The 22,525-nt window shown below is 36.2% G+C and overlaps 1 protein-coding gene across 3 annotated transcripts in view; it reads left to right on the top strand.

Moving 5' to 3' along the window:
• Positions 1-22,525, top strand: part of COL4A1 (collagen type IV alpha 1 chain) — a 163,367-nt gene that overhangs the window by 54,254 nt on the left and 86,588 nt on the right. For 2 of the 3 annotated variants that reach the window (XM_039326372.1, XM_039326370.1), the window contains exons 10-17: positions 2,248-2,310; positions 9,976-10,011; positions 11,471-11,512; positions 13,795-13,884; positions 14,494-14,529; positions 20,390-20,449; positions 22,171-22,215; positions 22,420-22,473. In XM_039326372.1, the coding sequence (XP_039182306.1) occupies positions 11,477-11,512; positions 13,795-13,884; positions 14,494-14,529; positions 20,390-20,449; positions 22,171-22,215; positions 22,420-22,473 (321 nt within the window). In that variant the 5' untranslated portion in view covers positions 2,248-2,310; positions 9,976-10,011; positions 11,471-11,476. Of the gene's footprint in view, positions 1-2,247; positions 2,311-9,970; positions 10,012-11,470; positions 11,513-13,794; positions 13,885-14,493; positions 14,530-20,389; positions 20,450-22,170; positions 22,220-22,419; positions 22,474-22,525 lie in introns of those variants that run through there. The other variant, XM_039326373.1, reaches the window with a different exon arrangement.

Genomic DNA, 22,525 nt, shown 5'->3' with positions numbered 1-22,525 from the left:
CAGCTCCTCCAGTTGTCCGGACAAATCTCTGAGGGCTGACGGAGAAGAAGATCGGCCATGAATGGCCGATCGCCCTGACGCTTCAGACCGTAAGTCAGAAAACATCTAAGCTTTTAGTGCCCCCGTGGTGAATCTGGGTGAGAATTTTTTCTTATTTTTCTCTCTATCCCGCTTTTTTCTTTGTTTGTGTGCCTGTAAAGAGTTTTTGAAATTATTTCCCTGGCTTGGAAAGGTGGCTTCTGCTTTTGGGGGGGGGGGGAAGAAAGGCATTTTACAAACACTGAAAGGCTATAAACTGGACACGAAAAGGGGAAAAAAAGAAGGAAAAGGTTTCCTCTCGCCTTTATTTTTAAGAACGTTATTATTTCTACTTTTTTAATATATATACATATTATACCTTAAAAGATAGAAAAAAAGAATTGATTTTTGGAAAAGACTTTCCTAACTCACTGAGGACATCTAGTGGCGAAAATTTAATATTGTAACTTTGCTTACTTTTTTTATGAACTTCAAACATTAAAGATAAGCTGTACACCTCTGATGCTGTGGGGGTGAATGTTTTTACATTAAACAAAGCCTCTACAAAAAAGAAAAAGAGATTTCCTTTTAAGAGTATTAAAATGGAGAAACCTCAGATACAACTGAACTGTGCACTTATGTTGGAAAAGATTTATGAGGCCACTGCAGAAATTTGTGCTACATTTAAAAACTGTACTTTAGAATTAAGTTCCAGAGACTCTACTACATTTGCTCAAACTGATGTCCAGGTTACAACTGATCATGTCATAAATCAAAATGTACCAGAAGAGGAATCTACAGAGATAGAAGTGGAATTTATTTCATCTGACAATCCCCTCTTCAGCAACTTAGAGAACCAGAAGAAGCAAAGACTAAGAGTTCAAAATACAAAGCAAATATATTGCAAAGAGAACAGAAAAAGACATTTACTGCAGAGGAAGAGATTTATACTTTCTCAAAGACTACTACAAGCAATAAGAACTGATCTATTGGTTGAAAGAGAAAAAAGACGTACATTTGCTCAAAGATTATTACAAGCATTGAGAATGGACTTATTGGTTGAAAGGGAAGCGTTTTTAAGGAAGCCTGTGTGGCATAGAAAGAAACCCAGAATTAGATTGAAAAACAAATTTAAAAATCTTTAATGGAGTAAAAGGCAATGTTGACTTCATGGATTGTTTTAAGGATAATGATCTAGAACGGAAAAATGCAATGATAATATTGTTTTTTTTTTAACTAAACTAGTTATTATTGGAAGAAGAAATAAATAAGATTGGTGATAAAAAGGGATGAGAGGGATTAAGAACTTGAATATATTTGCAAGAGGTATTTGAAGTGATAATATGTTGATGTAAAACACTATCTGATTATGGTAATTGAAATTGATTTAAAGTTTTAATAAACAGGTTTAGTAGTAATAGAAATTTAGGATAGAAATGAAATATATTAAATTTACTATGTTACTTGAGGGAAATAGATGATAGCGAATGTATTAAGTTGAGCTGTTATTGTGTGATTTTATGTTGGAATCTTTGTTTACCCAAACACCACAGTGTGTCTTAAATACTTTTTGTTAAAACTATAAAACCAATAAAATATATTAAAAAGAAAAAAGAAAAACAGACTCCAAATAGTGAAGGGGCCCTTGCAGAAGTGAAGGGTCATAGAAGAATCCACAAAGATAGGAGATATCTTGACTGCCCCTGATCAATTCTGGTATCCTGGGCATGTTGCTTTCTTTGAGGATCTGGATTTAATCTGGAAAGAAATATTGAAGTCCTGATGGATAATTTAATGGAAATATTCACCAAAGATGTGGCAATTGTGAAAGGGATAATATCAACATTAAAAATTACTAGGAGAGAGCTTGAAATATTTGGTCTGAGATGTGGATACCAATGATTAACATATTGGGCATAATTCTGTTTGCACCATCTCAAAGTAAGTAGTTTAGGGTTGGAATAGATACTGAAGAAAATAATCAGAATTAATTATCTAGTGGTTGAGTACCATTTGTATAAGGAAAAACTAAGATAGTTAAGCCTTTGAATACCACCATTACAGCAATGTCAGAGATTATAATGAGACATAAAGGGGAAATGAGCTAAATTTTTGTTTGAGCTTGGCTCCTGAGACTTGTTCAAGTGTAGAAAACTATGACATTATATAGCAAAGTGGCTAAGAAACTGTGTTACTGACATTATTTCTCAACCTTTTTTTCATACCCAGGGAGCACCTGGACTTCCAGGTGTTGCTGGCCCTATTGGACCACCTGGACCTCCTGGAAGACAAGTAAGTGATCAGCTTCAGAGGTTTTAAACTGCAAATTGCAAGAATTCATTATTTCAATTAGGTGTTGTCTAAATTTATCCTCAATTTAAATTTGTCCCCCAAGTATAGGTATGCTAAACATGCATTAGGTTCAGCTAATCAGGTGATTTTAGAGAATTCACCTTTTTTTGAGGCAAAGCAAAATCTCTCCAAATGGACCTAAAAGGAATTGATAGTACCCTGAATTTTCAGAACTATTTCAATATTTTAATGGCATACAGATAGGATTATAGGTTTGCAAAAATGTATGTATATGAAAATGCCAAGGCAGGGAAAAAAATCAATGTTGAGTGAATGACTAGTGTACTATTTGTGCACCACCGTCAGCCATCCCTCCTTTCCCTTCTATGCACCAACCTTACACCCAGCCAATGCCATGAGATCTAGGCTTCTAGAGGGAGGGGTAAGCCATGAAGCAGAAGATGGGAGTTCTTGCTAATGCGAAGGTGACCCATTCCACAGCCCCATACAAAGCCCTGCAGAACTGTCATTGAAGCAGGTCCTGTGAAGCAAGAATTGAACCACTTAACCTGCTTAGCTTTGCTTTAGCTTAGCTTGGCTTTCCAAGACAGTCACAAGATGAATCTTTTAGTGGGAACATGCAAATGGAAGAGTTGAGACAAAATTGTTCATGTTCCTTTCCAATATCTTATTTTTTCCATCAATCTTTATTCCAATAGACTCTTATTCCAATATTGAAAATTTTACAATGTTTTATTTTTTATCCTTTTTTTTCAGTTTCAAGTTTTTTATTAATTTTACAATATTACATTTACATATTTGAAAAGTAGCATGGTGGCTGAGCACAGTAATTCTGTTACATTTGAATATCATCAGTACAAATCTCAAATTATTACAACAAACTAATTCCCTCTCTTTCCCCCATGATATCTACTGTCATGTTCAAACCAATACAGTTCTTATTCTATTAATCAAACAAAAAACACTTTTCTAATATTCATCAATAATCTTCAGTCTATACATATCTTAATTAATTTGACATTCCACCTTTTAGACAATAACCTAGTACGTTTTTCTTAACTTTAATTTGCCATTGATATTTAAGTTTAACGTTTAATCTTTATCATTTCCAGGTTTTAAATGATCCCAATTTCTAAGTCTCCTATCTCACATTTGGAGCTAATAATTTCTTTTCTTTTCTTCCTTTCACTTCCTTCCTTCCTTCCTTTCCAGAAAGAGAAAAAAAATTAAAAATAAACCACCAACATTTATACCACAAACCCATATACAAATTTAATTATTAGTACTTATATTTTTAAGTTTTACTTAACCTTTGTCTCAACTCATAACAATATCTTAAATTCAAATCTTAATTATTTGTAGACATTCAGATTACGTTTAATATTTAATTTTTCCCAATTTTTAATTAAACACAATTCCTTTATCCCAATTGCTCATATATTCTAATATTTAAAATACACACCTTATATATAACTTCTACCATCTATCTTACCAATCTAATGACAATAAAATATTCTTATTTCAACATATTTCTAGATTTTATATGACCAAAATTTTCTTTATCTCAAATCGTTACAATGTCTTGTGTTCAGAATACATATTCTATCTATTTAGATATATTCTATTTTAGATCTCATATATAGATCAGTCATTGACTATGCTAAAGCCTTTGATTGTGTGGATCACAACAAATTGTGGCAAGTTCTTAAAGAGATGGGAATACCAGACCATCTTATTTGTCTCTTGAGAAACATATATGCGGGTCAAGAAGCAACAGTGAGAACTGGACATGGAACCACTGATTGGTTCAAAATTGGAAAAGGAATCCGGCAAGGCTGTATACTGTCGCCCTGCCTATTTAACTTATATGCAGAGCACATCATGAGAAAGGCAGGGCTAGATGAAACAAAAGTTGTAATTAAGATTGCCGGGAGAAGTATCAACAACCTAAGATATGCAGATGATACCACGCTAATGGCAGAAAGTGAAGAGGAACTAAAGAGCCTCTTGATGCGGGTGAAGAAGGAGAGTGCAAAAGTTGGCTTGAAACTCAACATTAAGAAAACCAAAATCATGGCATCCGGCCCTCTCAATTCCTGGCAAATAGATGGGGAAGAAATGGAGGTAGTGACAGATTTTATTTTTCTGGGCTCCAAGATCACCTCAGATGGGGACTGCAGCCAAGAAATTAAAAGACGCTTGCTCCTGGGGAGGAAAGCTATGGCAAATCTAGACAGCATTCTAAAAAGCAGAGACATCACCCTGCCAACAAAAGTGCTTATAGTCCAGGCCATGGTTTTCCCAGTTGCAATGTATGGCTGTGAAAGTTGGACCATAAGAAAGGCTGAGCGCCAAAGAATTGAGGCCTTTGAACTATGGTGCTGGAGAAGACTCCTGCGAGTCCCTTGGACTGCAAGGCGTTCAAACCGGTCAGTCCTAGAAGAGATCAACCCGACTGCTCTTTAGAAGGCCAGATCCTGAAGTTGAAACTCAAATACTTTGGCCACCTAATGAGAAGGAAGGACTCACTGGAGAAGGGCCTAATGCTGGGAAAGATTGAGGGCAATAGAAGAAGGGGACGACAGAGAATGAGATGGCTGGATGGAGTCACTGAAGCAGTAGGTGTGAACTTAAATGGACTCCAGAAGATGGTAGAGGACAGGAAGACCTGGAGGAACATTGTCCATGGGGTCGCGATGGGTCGGACATGACTTCGCAATTAACAACAACAAATATAGATCAGAACCCCAATCTTTTTCAATCTTATTCTAGCTTTTTTCCTCTGCCAGGTCATTTTTCGTATTTTTGCCTTTAAATCATCAAAAAAATCTCCTTGTATTGTTGTGGCTATTGTTTGATGTTGATAAGAATGTTCAATTGATGTTTTCTTAAGAGGACTAGTTGATTTAGCCGATAGTCTCTTTATTTTTCCAGTTCGATGCAATTGTCCCAAAGTATTTATCTTCTCTTTCATCTGTTTTTCTTGTTTATCTTCAAATTCCTTCTGGTTTATAAGAAACGCCCTTTCCTTGTTCTCTATTATTAATTTCTTTTTTGTGTTTTCTATTGTCTGTATTTGTTGAGTATCTAAGTCTTCTGTCATAACATTTGGTTGTTTCACTTTCTCTGTAGAATTCTGTATAGATAATTCTTTGATTGAAGTCATAGTTTGAGTTTGTATATCCAGAACTTGCATACGTAGAGTTTGGATCATCGCTTTTAACATACAAAGAATTTGTTCCTGTATTTCCTCTGTAGAAGAAATCCTTTCCTGTTCTCCTTCCATTGTAATATATTAAACTCAAGAGAGAAAAAACGACAGTGAGAAAGTCCACCAAATGGGGAGCTAAGTTGAATTTTGCAGATGGTGTTTCAAGGTTATTTTTTATCTTGTCTATTTTCAAAGCTGTCAACAAGTCTCTTAGAGAATAGCAGGTTATGTCTTAGAGTTAGTTGGATCTTTTTAGGTTTTTTTCCCACTCTATTTTAAGGGGGGGAAAACCCCAAATCTTCAATTGTAATTAGAATAAAAATCAAGGAAGAAATATATCTTAATTTTTTCTTGGCTCCTCTCCAAGTCATCTTTATTGGGTTATGATCTGCCCAGATATTAGTTTCTATCTCAATTTCTTGTATCATCATGCTAAGTTCCAAGGATGTCCATATCATATCAATTCTAGACCATGATTTATGTCTATTTGAGTAAAATGTATATTGTAGTTTCTTTGAATTTTTTTCTCTCCATATATCTTGGATACAGAGTTCTTCTGCCATTTTTAGAAACGCTTTAGGTAATATATTTCTTCCTTTCCTCCCTTGTTTAATGCTTTTATAGTCAAAAGTTCCATCTGTTATTGCACTGAAGTCTCCCATTATACAAAGATTTTGATAGTCCAATTCTAATATTTTTTTAATATAATTTTTGGTAAAATTGTTCATGTTTATCATTTGGTGCCTATATTGCTACCATCAGTATCTGTTTTTGATCCATCATTATTTCCACCATTAATATTCTTCCCTCTTCATCTGCATAAATTTGTTTACGGTTCATCATTTCTTTAATGTATAGAGCTATTCCTCTTTTCTTTTGATGTGCTAATGCAAAGTGAAGTTTACCAATTTTCAGTTGTTCTTACAGTTTATAGTGTTATTTCTTAATATGTGTTTCTTGGAGGCAAATTATATCCATTTTTAATTTTTGTAGTCGTGTAAAAATTTGTTCCTTTTGGGGGGAGAATTTAATCCATTTATATTCATTGACAAGATTCCACTTTCCTTCTCCATCTCTTTTAATTATATCTGGGTCTTAATCTTCTAGTCAATCTTATCTGTCTCTGTGTTCTTGGTCTTTCTCCTTCTTCTATGTGTTTTTAATTTCTTCCTCCTCTTTTGGTTTGACTGCTCCTTCTACTGTCATCTCTTCCTGTTTGTTTCTTTCTCTCATTGTACCAGATTCGAAATCACCTCCTTTCAGAAACACTCCATGGTTGTCATAGAATTCCATTGCTATCTATATCTTTTCGTGTCCCGATAGATTAAAATCCCTTCTGGAATCATCCATCTGAAATTCACTCCTTTTTCAATTAATTTTCTAGTTAGAAACTGGTATTCTCTTCGGGATTCTCTTATTCTCCTAGGGATTTGTTTGAGAACTACAGTTTCTTTTTCTTTGTATTTCAAAAGTTCATCTCTTACTCTTCTCAAAATCTCATTTCTTATGGATCTTTTAAGGAATCTAACATGTACTTCTCTGGGGACTTTATTTCTTCTAGCATAGTTTGAGTTGACTCGATAGATCTGATCTAATTCTCCTTCCATTTCCAATTCTTAATGCATCTGCCAATAATTCTGTTATCAGGTCTAGCAGGTCCTCTTCCTTATCTTCCATTATATTTTGAAATCTTAAAAAGTATGAGGCCTTTTCCATTTCCATGACAGCTATCAAGTCTTCTAGTTCTCCATTTATTTGCATCAATTTCTGGTTTTCATCTTTAAGACTTTTAATTTCTGGTCAACCTCAATTGATTTATCTTCTATTTTTTGAATTCTTTGTTGGTTATTTGTAACCATCTGTTTGAAATTTTCAAATTGAGAGTCCATGTTATTAATTTTTTGGTTCATTTTATCAAAATCACTTTTTATCTCATCATGGTTTCTCGTTGTAGCTGCCATGTGAGTAGCAATTGCCTCTTGAATTGCCTGTAGCATGGCTTACATTTTCTTTTGGAAGTTATTAGTCTTTTCTTGTTGGAGCATTGTATCAATTGATCTCTGATAAACTGGACTTGCAGAAGCAGAGGAGGGAACAGAGGTTACTTTTTTTCCAGCTTTAGATAGATTTGGGACACTCATCTTTATCTTTTAATCATACTTTATAATCCACCAAGTAAATCAGAATTTGTAATTCAATAGGCTCCTAACAAATAGGAGAGGTAAATAGTGAAAAATAATAGATAATAAAAAAGGGAAAAAAAGAAAAAATATACCAAAATTTGTAATCCAAAGTGTTCTGCTAGTAGAAGTTTCTTGTTGTGAACTCTGTCAAAACAGCTCGTAAAAATTCCAGGTCAAGCTGTATTTGTAATCCAGGGAAGTCAGATGACTTCAAAACAACATTTATTTATAATTGTAATCCATCCTGTAAAAAAAGGGCAATCCAAAAAGATGCTTCTCTTTTCTAGCCACAATCTCCAGGATTATAGATTCCAAGGACATAAAAAAGTTTAAACTATAAGCTGTGTCTGGGCATCTACCAGATCCAATCTAAACATCTGCGGAACCAACCATGATAATAATATAGTAAACCTATATGCCTCCTGACTTTTAATTACTCTGACTGGCTATGTGATAAATGGCTTGTGCATGATATAAAGACTGTGGCTCCCTAAAAATATGGCATTGTCTCCTGGAGGGAGGGATATGGACCATACTGAGAACCCTTGAATTAAAATCACCCTGCAGATTGGCACTAGTTCATTCTTGCCAAGTTTATTAAAGAAATATACAAAACTAATAACTAGTTCCTGAAATAAATTATGGCTATATGGAAAAAATGGCAAGGCAGTTTGTATTTCACCATGACTCCTATTGCTAGACATTTTTGTTCTTCTCTTGGAAAGTAAACATTAAAAATAAATCACAGAGGAGAAAAATATATAAAACTGCTGGAACTTCCTGGAACTTCATAGCTTTGATCAGAATTTGCTTAGAATTCACTAACCAAATATGTGTTCTCAAGAACAAAACAAACAAAACCCACATGAGACTCATTTTTTTTCCAGTTTGGGAAAATGCCCACAGAACGTATTTTACAGGCAGAAATTGGAAGAACAATATCAACCTCCCATGTTCAGTTATAGAAGAACACATAAAATGTGTAAAAACTAATGTGAAAACTATTATGGAGAAAAAAGAAGTGCTTTAATGGTGCATTTATGATGCAACTCTACTCCATGAAATAGCGATCCACACAGAAACAAAACAACTGTAAAGCAGTATCTCCATTGCTAACAACTCTTTAAAGATATTATGGTGTAGACTACCAAAGCCATTGAGAAGTCCAAGAGGAATATCTAGGTCAGTGGTGGCGAACCTATGGCACGGGTGCCAGAGGCAGCACTCAGAGCCCTTTCTATGGGCACGCGTACCGTCGCCCCAGTCCTAGGCCTTCAGCTGGGTTTTATAAAACCTTTTCGCTTTAGGCCTCTGCCGCTGTGTGCAAAAAAAAAAAAAAGGTTCAATCAATCAGCCAATTTCAACTTCTTGCGGGAAAAAAAAAGATTTTGCAAAGTTGGAATTGATTGATTGAACTTTTTAGTCACACCCAGTCTGCCGTTACCACTGCAGCCATGCCCACCCAATGGGCCACACCCACCCAGCACCCAACAATGCATAAGTGGGTTTTGGGTTGCAGTTTGGGCACTCGGTCTCTAAAAGTTTCGCCATCACTGATCTAGGTTGTACCCTACTATGTTTCACTCTTAGCAAAGAAAGGAAGGACAACTATGGTAGTTTCTACCCCCAATCTCACTTTAAATGAATTCAGAAAAGTCATCATGAAAAATGTTTCTCTCCAATATATTCTCAAGCAAAGAAGATGTTAACAAGCATCCTGTAATGTTTCTCCACTTCTAGCTAGCTTTTGCTTTTTTACTCTTAGGAAAAAAAAAAAAGCTTCCAGGTCTCACCAATTGGTATTGTAGAACTGAGTGTAAGAACTCAGTTTGCAATATTAAGGTAGTCAGTTGAACCTGAAAAGTTATCAACATAATTGGGTCTCAAGAACTGGAATGCATCCAAGACAAATTAGACTAATTAATGTTTGGTCCTTTACTAATAATTTGAAGTCAATTGTGATGTCCATACCGCTAGATATGAAAAAATGAGCGACTGTTTTAACAGTAATGGCACAAATAGGCTTTAAAACAAAATAAGTTTTAAACATTTCCATGCTTTTTATGTTTGAAATTATTATTCTTTGCCTGAATAGAATTGCTCGCTCTCATGAGGCAGCATTATGCTCAGATCAGATGAAAGAAACAGCATGAAATGAAAATCCTACTTGTATAGAGTTCATTCATTAAGGAAACTAAACTTTTGAAAGAACTATGAGTCAAAAAATTAATAAAATATTTAATTTTACAGGGTCTTCCAGGGCCACCTGGACCTCCAGGTGAGAAGGTAAGACTGACTTCTTTGGCATTTTTATTCAGTATAAATTATTTGGAAAAATAATGAAAGTACAAGTATTTATTTAAATATTTCTAGACATTGATGGACAAAACAATCTAAATTAACTGAATAACACTACACATAATCTGTGATACATACATGCTAAAAAAAACAGCAGGAAAAAGAAAATGAATAGACATGTATAATCCAAGACTAAGTACTTCAAGGAAAAGTGACTCCTTTGCTTAAAAATGCTTTGTCTTGCTATGACTGCCTCTTCTAACATGGCCAGTAACTTAATTTTGGGATATGGTGAATGAGGCAGCTAAAACAATGTGAAGTAGAGCAACCTAGTTATCCGCTTCATTCTTAGGAAGCAGAATCCACTTTGCTTGGCAAAGCAGTTTTGAAATGGGGTTGTGGTCAAAGCAAAGCACCCCTTTGAAGCAATGTATGATCCTATGGGAGTTCACATGCCATAAGCTGCCAAAGAAAAGTACTCAGTATTCAAATTAGTGGAGGTGTGCCAGCAAATTTAACAATTACAATATACTTTTCAAAGTAAGGGTAAATATTTGATATTGTCTCTTCTATAGTAGTTATTTTGAATAATGAAAATTAAAAATACAGCGATGAAGTATTTCTAAAACAAAGTGTTTGTTGCTAAAATGCCACATATTTTTAGAAGAGTTATTTGAACCTGAGCTTGAGCAGCATGGTGGCCTAGAGGTGGATTTCTCAGTTCACAGTCAGGAGGCTGTGAATTCCATCCTAGGAAATGGCAGATATTTCTCTCTCTGGGCACAAAGAGAAAATATCTGCTGTGAGCTCTGCATAGGCATCAGGAAAGGCATCCGATATTTAAATGCTCAGCTCCATTCAATCGCCTCGACTCCACCCTGATGCAAGGGATTACCGGGTCTTTAAAAGAAAAAAAATTGAACCTGATCTTGCCTTTGAAAAGGAAGTAAGAGTAATTCAGGGTTTCCTTGTAGTGGAGTTTAAGGAGGACAGTGATGGCAGCTTTAGGAGAGGATTAGGCACATTCATAATAACAATAATAATCTTTATTGACTAGCCCTTGCAAAGTTCCAGCAACAAATCATTACCAAAGTCTGATAAAAGCAATTTAAAATAAAATTTGATAAAATACAGTTTAAAATGGAACTAGAGTAAAATATGACTTAAGATGAAATTGGAGTAAAATACAGGTGGATATTAAACTTACTGATTCTGGAGGCTATACATTACCTCCGGGATCAGAGGCATCAGAAAAAGGGAGAACTCTTGCCATCTTGGGTTTCCCAGAGGCATTTTCCGGCTTTGACTACAGCAGGAAAAATATTGTGGATTAAACCTGAAGAACAGTTGTATTCATTAAAAAAATGCCCCCAAAGTATATTTGCAAAAAATACTTACTTCAAAGGTGATTTTTATTTTATCAGCTGCCTCTTGTTTGTATCACCAGGGTCATATGGGCTTGAATTTCCAAGGTCCAAAAGGGGATAAGGTAAGGTTGCTCTTTTGAAAGTCACAAGCACGGGCAACAGGCTGGCTTCTCTACAGCTCCAGGATCCTCTGTTTTACCTCTTGTTTAATCCCTGAACTAATTACTGAAAGAAACTTACACAAATTCAGAAAAAAAACTGTCATGGAATCCACTATTACTGAATGTTAGCCAGCTACATGAGAGTGTTTTTTTAAAAAAATGAAATATGTGCACCAAGAACAGGGATAACTCAGCAGCATTTGACTGTGCATTGCCTTCATGGCTATGGAGATTTGGTTGTCTCTGAGTGGTCAGGAAGAGAGTGATTACAGAGTTACTACAACTAGAATTAGGCTGCACTATAAAAGTCAATAAGCTGGGGAGTCAAGCTTATGCTATTGGATGTATAAGTGGGTTTTAGGGCCAGTTGCTGCTCTGGCTCTTCTTGGGTTTAAACATACTCCTCAATTTTAATTACAAAATTTAATTACAATAACGCCTCTCCAGCTACAGCTAAACAAGGGTAAATTCTGACAGGATTCTTTCTCTGAGAATAAGTTTTTAAAGTTTTTAATGTATTCATAAACTATCTCAACACGGGTTAAGATGAGGTAGTTAAAAACCAAAAGTATTCTGAACAGCTCCAAAAAGATATTCAAACTGACTAACTTGTCAGCCAAATGGTAAATGCAGTTCAGTTTAAATAAGCACAAAGTGATGAATATTGAGGCCAAACTCCCTATGTTCAGATGCATACATATATACAATATCATAGAAGAGAGCAATCAAAATAATAAAAGGAGCTCAAGCAATTTTTCTGCATCAAAAAAGCAAAATGTTTGGATCACTTTAGTTTGCGGGGAAAAGCAGCTAAGGGGAGATTTGATGGCATGCCTGCTAACACGGAGCATGGAGAAAGTGGGCAGGGAGAAATACTCTTCAAAATGCTACAGCCAGCAATCACATCTACTGCATGTACACATGTGCATGTGGAGAGAGAGAGAGAGAGAGAGAGAGAGAGAGAGAGAGAGGGAGGGAGGGAGGGAGGGAGGGAGGGAGGGATGGAGAGAGAGAGATGGTCTTAGCCAAAAGGCCAACAAGCCAAAGGAATTGTTTCTTCATCCAGCACCTAATTAACCCATGTCACTGAAGTGGACGTGATTTAAATGTTGTGTCCTGGGGGTATGTGTGAGGGTTGGGAAGCTTAAAGAAATTTTAACCTTTTTTTTTTGGAGATTCAAAAGGAGATTATGAAGGAATGAAAGGCATGTGTAAGGACCCACCCCACTTTGCATCTTAAGACGACAGAACTCTTGGAATATTTCTTCCAACAGGCATCCTTTATTAAGAGAAAATGGTTGCAGGTGTTCTAGACAGGACTTGGGGGCCAAGCCCTATGGTTCAAGGTTTTAAGGGGTTCCCAGCAATCCCACCCCACCCCACCATCCTTCCAGTGACAATCCCAGGGGTTACATTTCCACCCCCTTTTTCCTCACTGCCGTCAGAAGGGAGACTTCAGAGGGGAGTAGATGAAAACTGATGGCCCCATTGTTATGTGTAGTCCTTTTGGTGGTATCCACATTCAGTCCCTTTTGAAGTTGTACCGAAGGAAGTGAGGGCCATAGAACCCCTTTGTTCACCTCCCTTCCCCTTCATCATATGACAGAATCCAGAGAGGGCAGAAATGGGGTTTTCCATAGTCGATAACTAGAGATGAAATATAATTGGATTCTGACATCATGTCTTAAGACTCTATGATGTTTAAAATACCAACGTTCCATTACATCTTGTGTCAATATAATTTTCTTTTCCTTTTGTATCAATTAAAGTTGGTAACCAAATGTGTTGGGGAATTAGGAATATTCATGAAATTACATTTTGACTAATTAGTTGCATTGATTTTGGAGAAAAGTATTGATCCATAATATAGTTTCTAATATTGAAACATCCTTCTCCATCTGTGGGATCTGAGACAGCTGATCTACATGCTCTATGTGAATCAATTATTGCAGAAAATACAGTATATTTAAGGAAACTTTTAAAACAGTTTCATTATTTATGGAGATTGCATTGTCTTTTGATATGTGTTATCTCCTGAAATGATGGGACTGGACAGAGATAATTTAATCTTTAAAAATTATGAGTATATCTAATTTGCTCAAAGAAGATTAACTTAAAAGCAATACAACATTTGAAATGAACAGTTATTAAAATGATGTATTTCCCCAAGTTTTTTAAACTAAGTTAACTACAATGCCTTTTGCTGCTTCATTTGCCAATTTGTTTATTGGGGGTATTTGCAGGGTGAGCATGGTGTCATGGGCCCTCCTGGTCCCCAAGGAGTAGATACATGGCATGGAGAGAAAGGGACCATCGTCATACAGGGAGACAAAGTAAATATGCTTATTTCTTCTCATTACATTGTTTTTAAAAGCTGCCACTTATGATGAGGATTAATGACAAAGTAAACAACGTGAGCACCATCCATTTTCTGTCTATGTTCATTTGTAAATTTTCTTCAGAACACTTGCTTATTTTCAACTTGGGCTTTGTAAAATAAGGAAAGCATTGTAAAAGGCCAAATTAGCCATTCCAGTTATAAGGAATGCTGTGGGCTGTAGGTTAGAAAAATCATAGTACAGATTAAAACCAACAAAGCTGATATCAATTAAGTGTCTAAATCTGTTACTATATTGCAAAATAAAAAAGGGTTTTCCCCCCCTTATGTTCAGCTTCAAAAGTGACTTGAGATTAATTGTGCCCTGAAGTTGCTCAATATGTTGTCCTAAGGAGTTCAGAAAACTGCTCACTCAGAGTTTAATGCTTAGCAAATCTATGTTACATTTAACAGTTTATAATAACCAGATATGTTACATGGTTGACATTTTGGGGGGAGGGGAAGGGCACAAAATTATGCTTATCTAAATTTGGAAATTGCATTTTGTAGACATCATTGGTGCTCTGCTATAGCAATTGGCTGTTTGTTTTTTAAATTCTAATAGGGTGATCCTGGTGAAAAAGGTGAAGATGGATTACCAGTAAGTGTAAATCTTTCAACCCACATTCCCACATCAAACTAATTAACACATACACACACACACACACACAAAATGAAACCAAATTTCAGGTTTCCTAAAATACAAAAAGAAAAAAAAATCCCTGGGAAAAAGGAAACGAAAAACAAGGGTTGGAAATTTATCTCATGAACAAAAATTCCAAAATCTGAATCTTAAAGAACCACTTATTTGCTTCTCCATCAAAATAAAACAAAACAAAAAACAAAGTAGCAAAAATAATTCAATTTCAGTGTTGACTCACCACATATATCAGCAATCCATTGCTGCAAGGCAAGTATAGATTCACCCTTCTGATATTGTATTAAAATGTTTTTATCCTGTCCATATGCAGGAAAATGCTACAGTTCTGATGTTTTGATAGATTCCATGTGTTGGGAACATTAGCCAAGTAAAATATTTGTGTTCTTAACTAACAGTGATCAAGCTAAGGTCATGTTAACAACTGTTTTAATTCCAGCCTCAAACATGGCAATAGTAGGACAAGTTAAAACTATATGAAATAACATTGCAACTTCTGAATAACAGCATGCAAACCTTATTAAGCATTTTCTGAAGTATCCTATACCAATAAAATAGAATTTTCTGTTTTATTAATCTAATTTTAAGATCAAAAAATGAATTTTACATTCTTTAATGGGAACTTCAGTTGATTTACAAGACAGAGTATTCAAGCTTATTATTCTAAAGTTTTGTAACTAATCAGTGCCAGTTGCATGAACTTCTTTCAACAACTCATAATAAAACAAGTTTTCCATTTTAGGAACTTGAAATAAATATTTCAAAGGCTGTAGTGGTCATGGAGCTTTAGAGGGAGTGATGGTTCAGGAGCAAATAACCCAAATCAAAATCAAACATTAATTTTAACAGCTATAAAAATAGCTTTATCTAAACATAGCTGGTTTTATTCAGTGTTTCTATCAGTCTCTGGTTGTCTGTCTATTGTCATTAAGTGCCAATATCAAAATTAATCCCAGAACAAAAAAGGATATCAGTACCTGCTTGATCACAAAATAGTTTTCAAGTTGAGTCCAAAGTTGGGTTGAATTCTGAAATTCTATATTTCAATCAATAGCTAAATTTTAATTTTGATTTTAAAGTTAATAACAGCACCTTTATTATTGTCAGTAATCAATTAATGAAAATGCCCTTTAGTTAATTAAGTAATTGGGGTCATAAAAAGAAAACAAAACCAAAAAACCCCAAAGAAGCATTAACCACAATCAAGAAAGTCTTGCTGTGTGATTCACTGAAGATGTAAGAAGAGTGAAGTCATCAACACTCAGTAGCCATGGTTGCATACCATCTGTTCTCTAGTTGCCTATTAGTTGTTTCCTTGCCAAGGGTTCATTAGTAAAGTAAATTAAAGGTCATTCCAGAGTCCCAATAACTGGAGAGAATTCCCAAAAACAACAGTATCAACAACTGTTCTATGGCTGATCAATAACGAGACTAAAGCATCATCAAAATCACCAGAATTTCTGAATTCTGAACATCTTAATTGGTCCTCCAGCTTCATAGAAAATGTTAGCTACACCAGTAGAAATCTTATGACTGATTACATGATCAATTCCAAGCCATCTATAATGGTCTGTGAGAATAGCCTTGCAAGACAAAAGGGAGAGTCACAGTCTAGACAAGGGCTTTTCAACTTTTTCACCCATTGTACCACTTTTAGGATATGGCAGTATCTGAGTACCACCAGTCGCCTAGCAAGGTGTCAAAAACTTGATGACCAAAAAAAAGGGAAAAAAGTGATAAAGTACAGGTAGTCCTCGACTTACAACAGTTTGCTTAGTGACTGTTCAAAGTTACAATGGCACTGAAAAAACTGCCCCCCAAGCCACAGGCAAGCAAGACACCTGCCTGCCCACCTGGTGGTGCTCTTCCTCCTGTCCGAGGTTTTCATTGTTGTGAGCATTTCTGTTGAGGATTGGGGTGGGAGTGTTTGATTTTTATTCCCTCCCCCCCCATCTGCTGGGTGGTTGCAGCAGGTTTTGGTCACTTCACATGACTCTGGGACACTGTGACCATCATAAATATGAATCAGTTGCCAAGCATCTGAATGTAAATCACAAGACCCTAGAGATGCTGCATCATTCCAGCTGATTGGTACTTCTTCAGGGCTCAGCACCAAGTGCCAGGATCAGCGCCAAGCTCCAGCTGGAGCCTGGAGCTGATCCTGGGGCTTCCACTGAGCCCTAACAGCCCCAAAGAAGCGCCAATCAGCTGGAAAGTGGCACTGATCCTGGCGCTTCCGCTGAGCCCTGGACGCCCTGCAGCTCCAGCCATCTCTCGCTCAGGCTTGTGCGATGCTGCCACTGGTTCAGCTCATTCCCCTCCCCTGCTACCACTTTTCTAGGATGGTTGCATACCACCTGCCAGGTGCCCTGGTCTAGACAATGGTCTGATAAATAAAATCTGAGTCCTAAGGAGAAATGAGAATAGAGAAAGTTTCTCAGAAGTGTCAGCCTTCCTTGGTAAACCAGACAGAAAACAAGACCAGATGAGCTAATTCTACTTTATTATAAGACTACATTAACCAAATCTTGTAAATCTGAAAGTACAAATCTCCTGCCCTCACTTTAAGAGACTGACCAATCAGAGCAGGTCCTTCCTAAGTTTCTTTCTCTGACCATTAAGCTAATGGGCACTCTTTCTTTGATTGTTTGATTGTTCCCTAAGGAGGATCTCTTCTATGTACCTCTCAATATCATTCCCACATACCATTACAGAAGGGACCCTCCCTAGTTCTCTGGGAAGTACAGGCAGGGGAGATGGGAAGTGTTTTCAGTTTTGCAAAAGTGTGTTAGTGTAAACTTACAATAAAGGTAAAGTAGCATTTATTCTCATGAATCTTTTGATTTCCAGTCTGGAATACCTTGAATGGCTGACACCAGCCTATCCCATAGTAGCTATAAAGTCTTGAGCCAGACTGAGGGTCTGATCTTTGCATGAAAGCTTTAGGATTTCCCAAGATCATACTACAGGTATTTTTGCCAGTTCACGCAGAAAAGAAATTGTGGAGTAGAGAATATACCAACAAGATTGCTACTGTGGTTCTGCAACCCAGCACCAGGTAAACTGTTCATAACAAACCAACCAATGATTGATTTCCTGGTGAGACAATTAGAATTCTGATTACATAATCCCTGCACCAGGAATCCCTACAATGCTGCTTTGTCAAATATTGGAGGAGGCACAGCTGGGTCACCATTTGCAACTCTCCAATGCAGGTTTCAAATGTGCAAACTAGATTGATCTTTTCATCTATGATCATATCAAAGAGGGGTGATAATTTCAACTGATCTGGCATTAACTAACAACTCCATGAGGTGAGAGATCAGATTAGCATAGCAACTAAAGAGTTACTGATGGGAAACTGCAATACAAGGAACAACCACCAGCCATATCTGTCTCTTTGATGGTCTGATCCTTTGCCCCACGATTCCTGCTGGCTTTCCCACAGGTTTTCTGAGGAGAGTATATCTGGATTCTCCCTCTTGCAACTTTTCAGCCAAGCACATATTTTCACCAGGACCAAAAATCCTGTTCAAGATACTGGCACAGTCAAGGATTTCTGTCTCTCAGACAACAAAGTAGAAAACCAGTACAATGTATTCTGAGCAAATATGTACAAAAGAAACCTAACTAGGAATTCTTCTCCAATAATTCACCTCTTCTACTTCTACAACCATTCCTTTGGGATGCCATCTCTGAACTCTTATTCTAGGTCAATGTTCCTCAATCTTAGCAACTTTAAGAAGTGTGGACTTCAACTCCCAGAATTCTCCAACTAGCATCATGTCCACACATCTTAAAATTGCTAAGGTAAAGAAATACCATTCTTGGTTCTAGATACCTTCTGCCTCTTCTGCCTCTCATTCAAGCAAAAAAATTCTTATATTGAACAAAGTTGACCAGGATGAGATGCAGAAGGATTCTGGCTCTGAAGATCAAATTGAAGAGGCAAATAGGAAATGGGCAGGTGCTACATGATTAGTGATAGGAGCTCTTCATGGAATCCCATCCCTCTTGTATGTCCCACTAGCTTTTTTTGCCCATACCTTCATGGATAATCTATATACCCAGTGTTGTCTTACTTTGCTTAATAGGCTAATTCTAGTGAGGAGAACCCCAACAGGCCTCTCTTGTGTTCTTTTTTCTTTAAAAAGAGGATATGCTTCTATTAAATACTTTTGAAAAAAGTACTGATTAAAAAGAATCCACACAATCTATTAAAAGAAAAACGTTGCATTTCCATTTATAAACAATTTTTTATTTTATTCAAAACATTAAAATACAAACTTTAAAAAACACAAAAACAAAACAAAGCTAAACAAGACTACACCAAAAAAGTGCATAAATAAACCAAACCAAAATAGACATATACATAAATTGTTCCTCCTATTGAATACTGATAAATATTTTTCAAAGATAATAACTTTTCCCCCCTTGCGAAGTAGGCACACAATTTGTAAATTTCTACAACACTACTTACCAACTCACTTAGCCTGACATCTATTTACTATATGAAAATATAGTTAAGAGGTAAAACCAATAGCTAAATCAAGCTTCCAGACTTCTGTCAACAATCAATGTATTGCATTTTACTCACAAAAGTCCACAATGGCTTCTGGTCTACCAAAAGTGACCACAATCATTGTCTTTGGTCCATCCAGGATCAAATATCAATCAATCAACCAATCAGAGCTGGAAGGGACCTTGAAGGTCTTCTAGTTCAACCCCTTGCTCAGGCAGTAGATCTTATACCATTTCAGACGAGTTGCCTATTGTCCAATTTCTTCTTAAAAACCTTCTTAAAAATATCTTTGATTAAAAACTCTTCTTAAAAATATCTTTGATTGATTCTTAATAGTAAGTCTTTTCTTTAAAATATTAAACAGAATCTTTTCTAACAATTAGATTTTATTCCCCCAGATCACAAGTCTCTATTGTGTATATCTACACAGCATTTGTTATATTAAAAAAAGTATCCTATAAATTGTAAGATAGCATCTCCTAACATTTGTTTTCCAATTGGGTATAATAAAACCATTCCCCAAACTCCCTCAATCTGCTTAGAAAAGTCAAGTTCATCACTAGTTGTTCTGTCAACCTTGACTCTTTAGAATCCATATCTTTCTCTGAGTCCTCTAAGCAACTTGTATTTTCCCAGTCAGCCTCATCTTTCAGGGTTGCAAACAGCAAGTTACATTCCAATCCATCTGGTTGTAAATCTCTTTGTAGCCTGTTACTTGTATCTGTTTACCATCTTCTAAAATCACGGTTACTTTATCAAGTTCCTTATCCAAATTTTCAAACTGACCTTGTAAGTTGGAAAATATTTTTTCTGCCTAGCTTTCCCAATAAACTTTGTCTTGATATATTGATTGCATTTTGACTATATTTGATATAGTCCAAATTATTTCAGTAGTAAAACTTTTACAGCTAGGACCTTTGCATCAGCCATAAACAGCTCCTCCCAAAGAACATAAAAAAGAACCTACTTTAACATCCAGCAGGGGTTTAAATTAAAACAGCATTCAACTGGTAGATTAATGTTTGAAAGTAAAAATCAGAAGAAAGAAAAAATATATCAAAAAGTGCAGTTAAAATCCAGACATTCTTAAAAAGCAGACAGTGGAAAGGAAAAGATGGAGACTTGAATCCCCGACCACTCCCCTCTAGAACCGTTAGCTTCTAGGTCTTCTTCTCAGGTCGTTCCACAGTCATCATGTTCAGAGTAGTGCAAAATCTGTTATACTGAACATTTAATTTTAATTAACTGTACTAATGCAAAGTATCTGCCATCTTTTAAAAGGGGCCACCAGGCCAGAGCATCAAAGAGGAAAAAGGGGAACCTGGGAAACCTGGTCCACGGGTATGTGCATATTTTATTTTATTTTTGCTTATCTAACCATTTAGGTACTTCACCTTAGGGAGTTCCACAAATGGAGCTGATTTCTTATTTAAATTGTGCATCATCTTTTGAGGGCTTTGCAATTTCCTGTTTTGTTTTGTTTTTGCTATTTTAAAAATTAATTCTGTAATGATCAAAGGGCTGAACATAAATTTCCTGGTTGGGGTTTGATGCAAGGGTGTTTTTGTTTTCATGGCAGAAGTCGTTTTGTTATGGTCCCACTGAATTTTTCATTCAGAAAGGAACCATAGAAGAATAAATTAAAGAGGACAAAATATATTAAATGAAGTAGCCATGAATTTCACTGGGGTACCTGAAAGGATCTTCATCAGCATTTAGTCTCTTATAAGCTATTTGTTGTAGTTTTATGTTTTCTGAAGTTGCAATGTAGTAAAGAAAAAAAAAACACATTGCTGTCCACAAAGAATGATGAAATCTTCATAAACAAATAGGAAAGTACCATTTTAGATGCAGTTCCTCATAAAACTCTGGAAAGTCTTCAGCAGAGATGCTTTGCAGTATGCACGAGCAATGCAGAAGCACCTCCTGTCTGTCTGCATCTGAGTGTATCCGCAACACTTCATCTGGCTTGTGTGCATACCCATTTGTGACCTTGCAAAAGATTCAGCTGGTTTTAGGGATTTAAGGGAAGTGTTTTATTCATTCCCTTAAATATTTTTATTTGTTATTGTGACCAAAACTACTCAAATGAAAGCTTTTTTTTTTTTTAAAAAAAAGAAGAAATCAGATGTGGGCAAATTTTCCTTGTAAAAATTGTAAAAACTTCCCGTTATACCATAAACCTGACTGATAACCAAAAGATGATTAAAGAACTTTGAGGCCAGGCTCTGAAGGCACCCCACAATTTCCCCATCAGCCTGATAGGCCCCACTGCACCTCCAACGCCCTGGAATGGCAAAAAGGCTTCCCAGACTTTTAAGATACACTTTGATGAAATCGGAGGAAGGTTTTCATTGTTGTCGTTTGCCTATTTGTTACTGATGGGGAGTGGCTGAGAGGAAGTTTTAGTTGGGAAGAGAAAGGTGGCTGGCCTTTCAAGAACTGGAGCTTTCTTTGAAAAACATTGCTTGCTAACTGCAATGAGTTTCAGAATAGTGACTGTTGGCATCCTGAAAAGGGTTGAAACTGTGTGAATAAGAGAGTATATGCCCTTACAATTGCAGTGAGTTTGTTACACAATCTGGCAGAAGTGAGAGAGTAAGTGTACGTGTGGCTGTGGAAAAGTGTCCCATGCTCTGTGTTTACAATAGGTTCTGCTAGAGATAGAACTGCCCATAGCCAGTTCTAAATCTGGTCAGATATATTATGTATGTATTTCAGGGGATATTTTCACATCAAAGTGGCTCAGTCACTCTTTCCCAAATAACTCTTTTCCAGATCTATGGAGACAGACTGAATATGTGAATGAAGGATACTTACATGGAGGAGTAGGAAGTCCTAATCTGGAGGTTCACTAGGATATTAGAGAGCAGGATTAGTTGATGATTCCGCAGCATTATTCCCACCATTTTTTCCAAGACTCTGAGAAAGATTGAAAACACTGATTATTGTGCAGGGAAATATTGTGTGCAGCTCATTAATTCTTCATTAGTCTCAGCAACCCTATAGTAGAAATAAGAATTCCCATGCTGACTAAATAAGTAAAATTATTCATTTTGCAGGGAAGGCCTGGAAAAGATGGAGAGGATGGAGAGAAGGGAGAACGTGTATGTAGGTCACTTTACCATAAATATCATATTCATATTCATAGAAGATTTGCTGCTGGTAATTCTTAATTTAAAGATAAATGTTTACGCATGTCAGTTTTGTAAAAATAACTTCAGACGATCTTTAGCTTTGTTTTGGGAAAGGGGAAGTCATTTACAATGATTGTATACAAAACAGGCCTTTTCTTACTGTGATACCTGCAGGGAGTACCTGGTCAGCCAGGAATTCCTGGACATCCTGGTATAGTTGGACCTAAAGTAAGTAATCACCATATAGTAAGTACAATACATCAAATAAATGAGTGTGTGT

Source organism: Crotalus tigris, unplaced genomic scaffold, assembly GCF_016545835.1.
Source record: "Crotalus tigris isolate CLP2741 ecotype Arizona unplaced genomic scaffold, ASM1654583v1 scf7180000024340.7048381, whole genome shotgun sequence".
NCBI lineage: Eukaryota > Metazoa > Chordata > Lepidosauria > Squamata > Viperidae > Crotalus > Crotalus tigris.
This window is presented reverse-complemented; position numbering and strand designations above follow the sequence as displayed.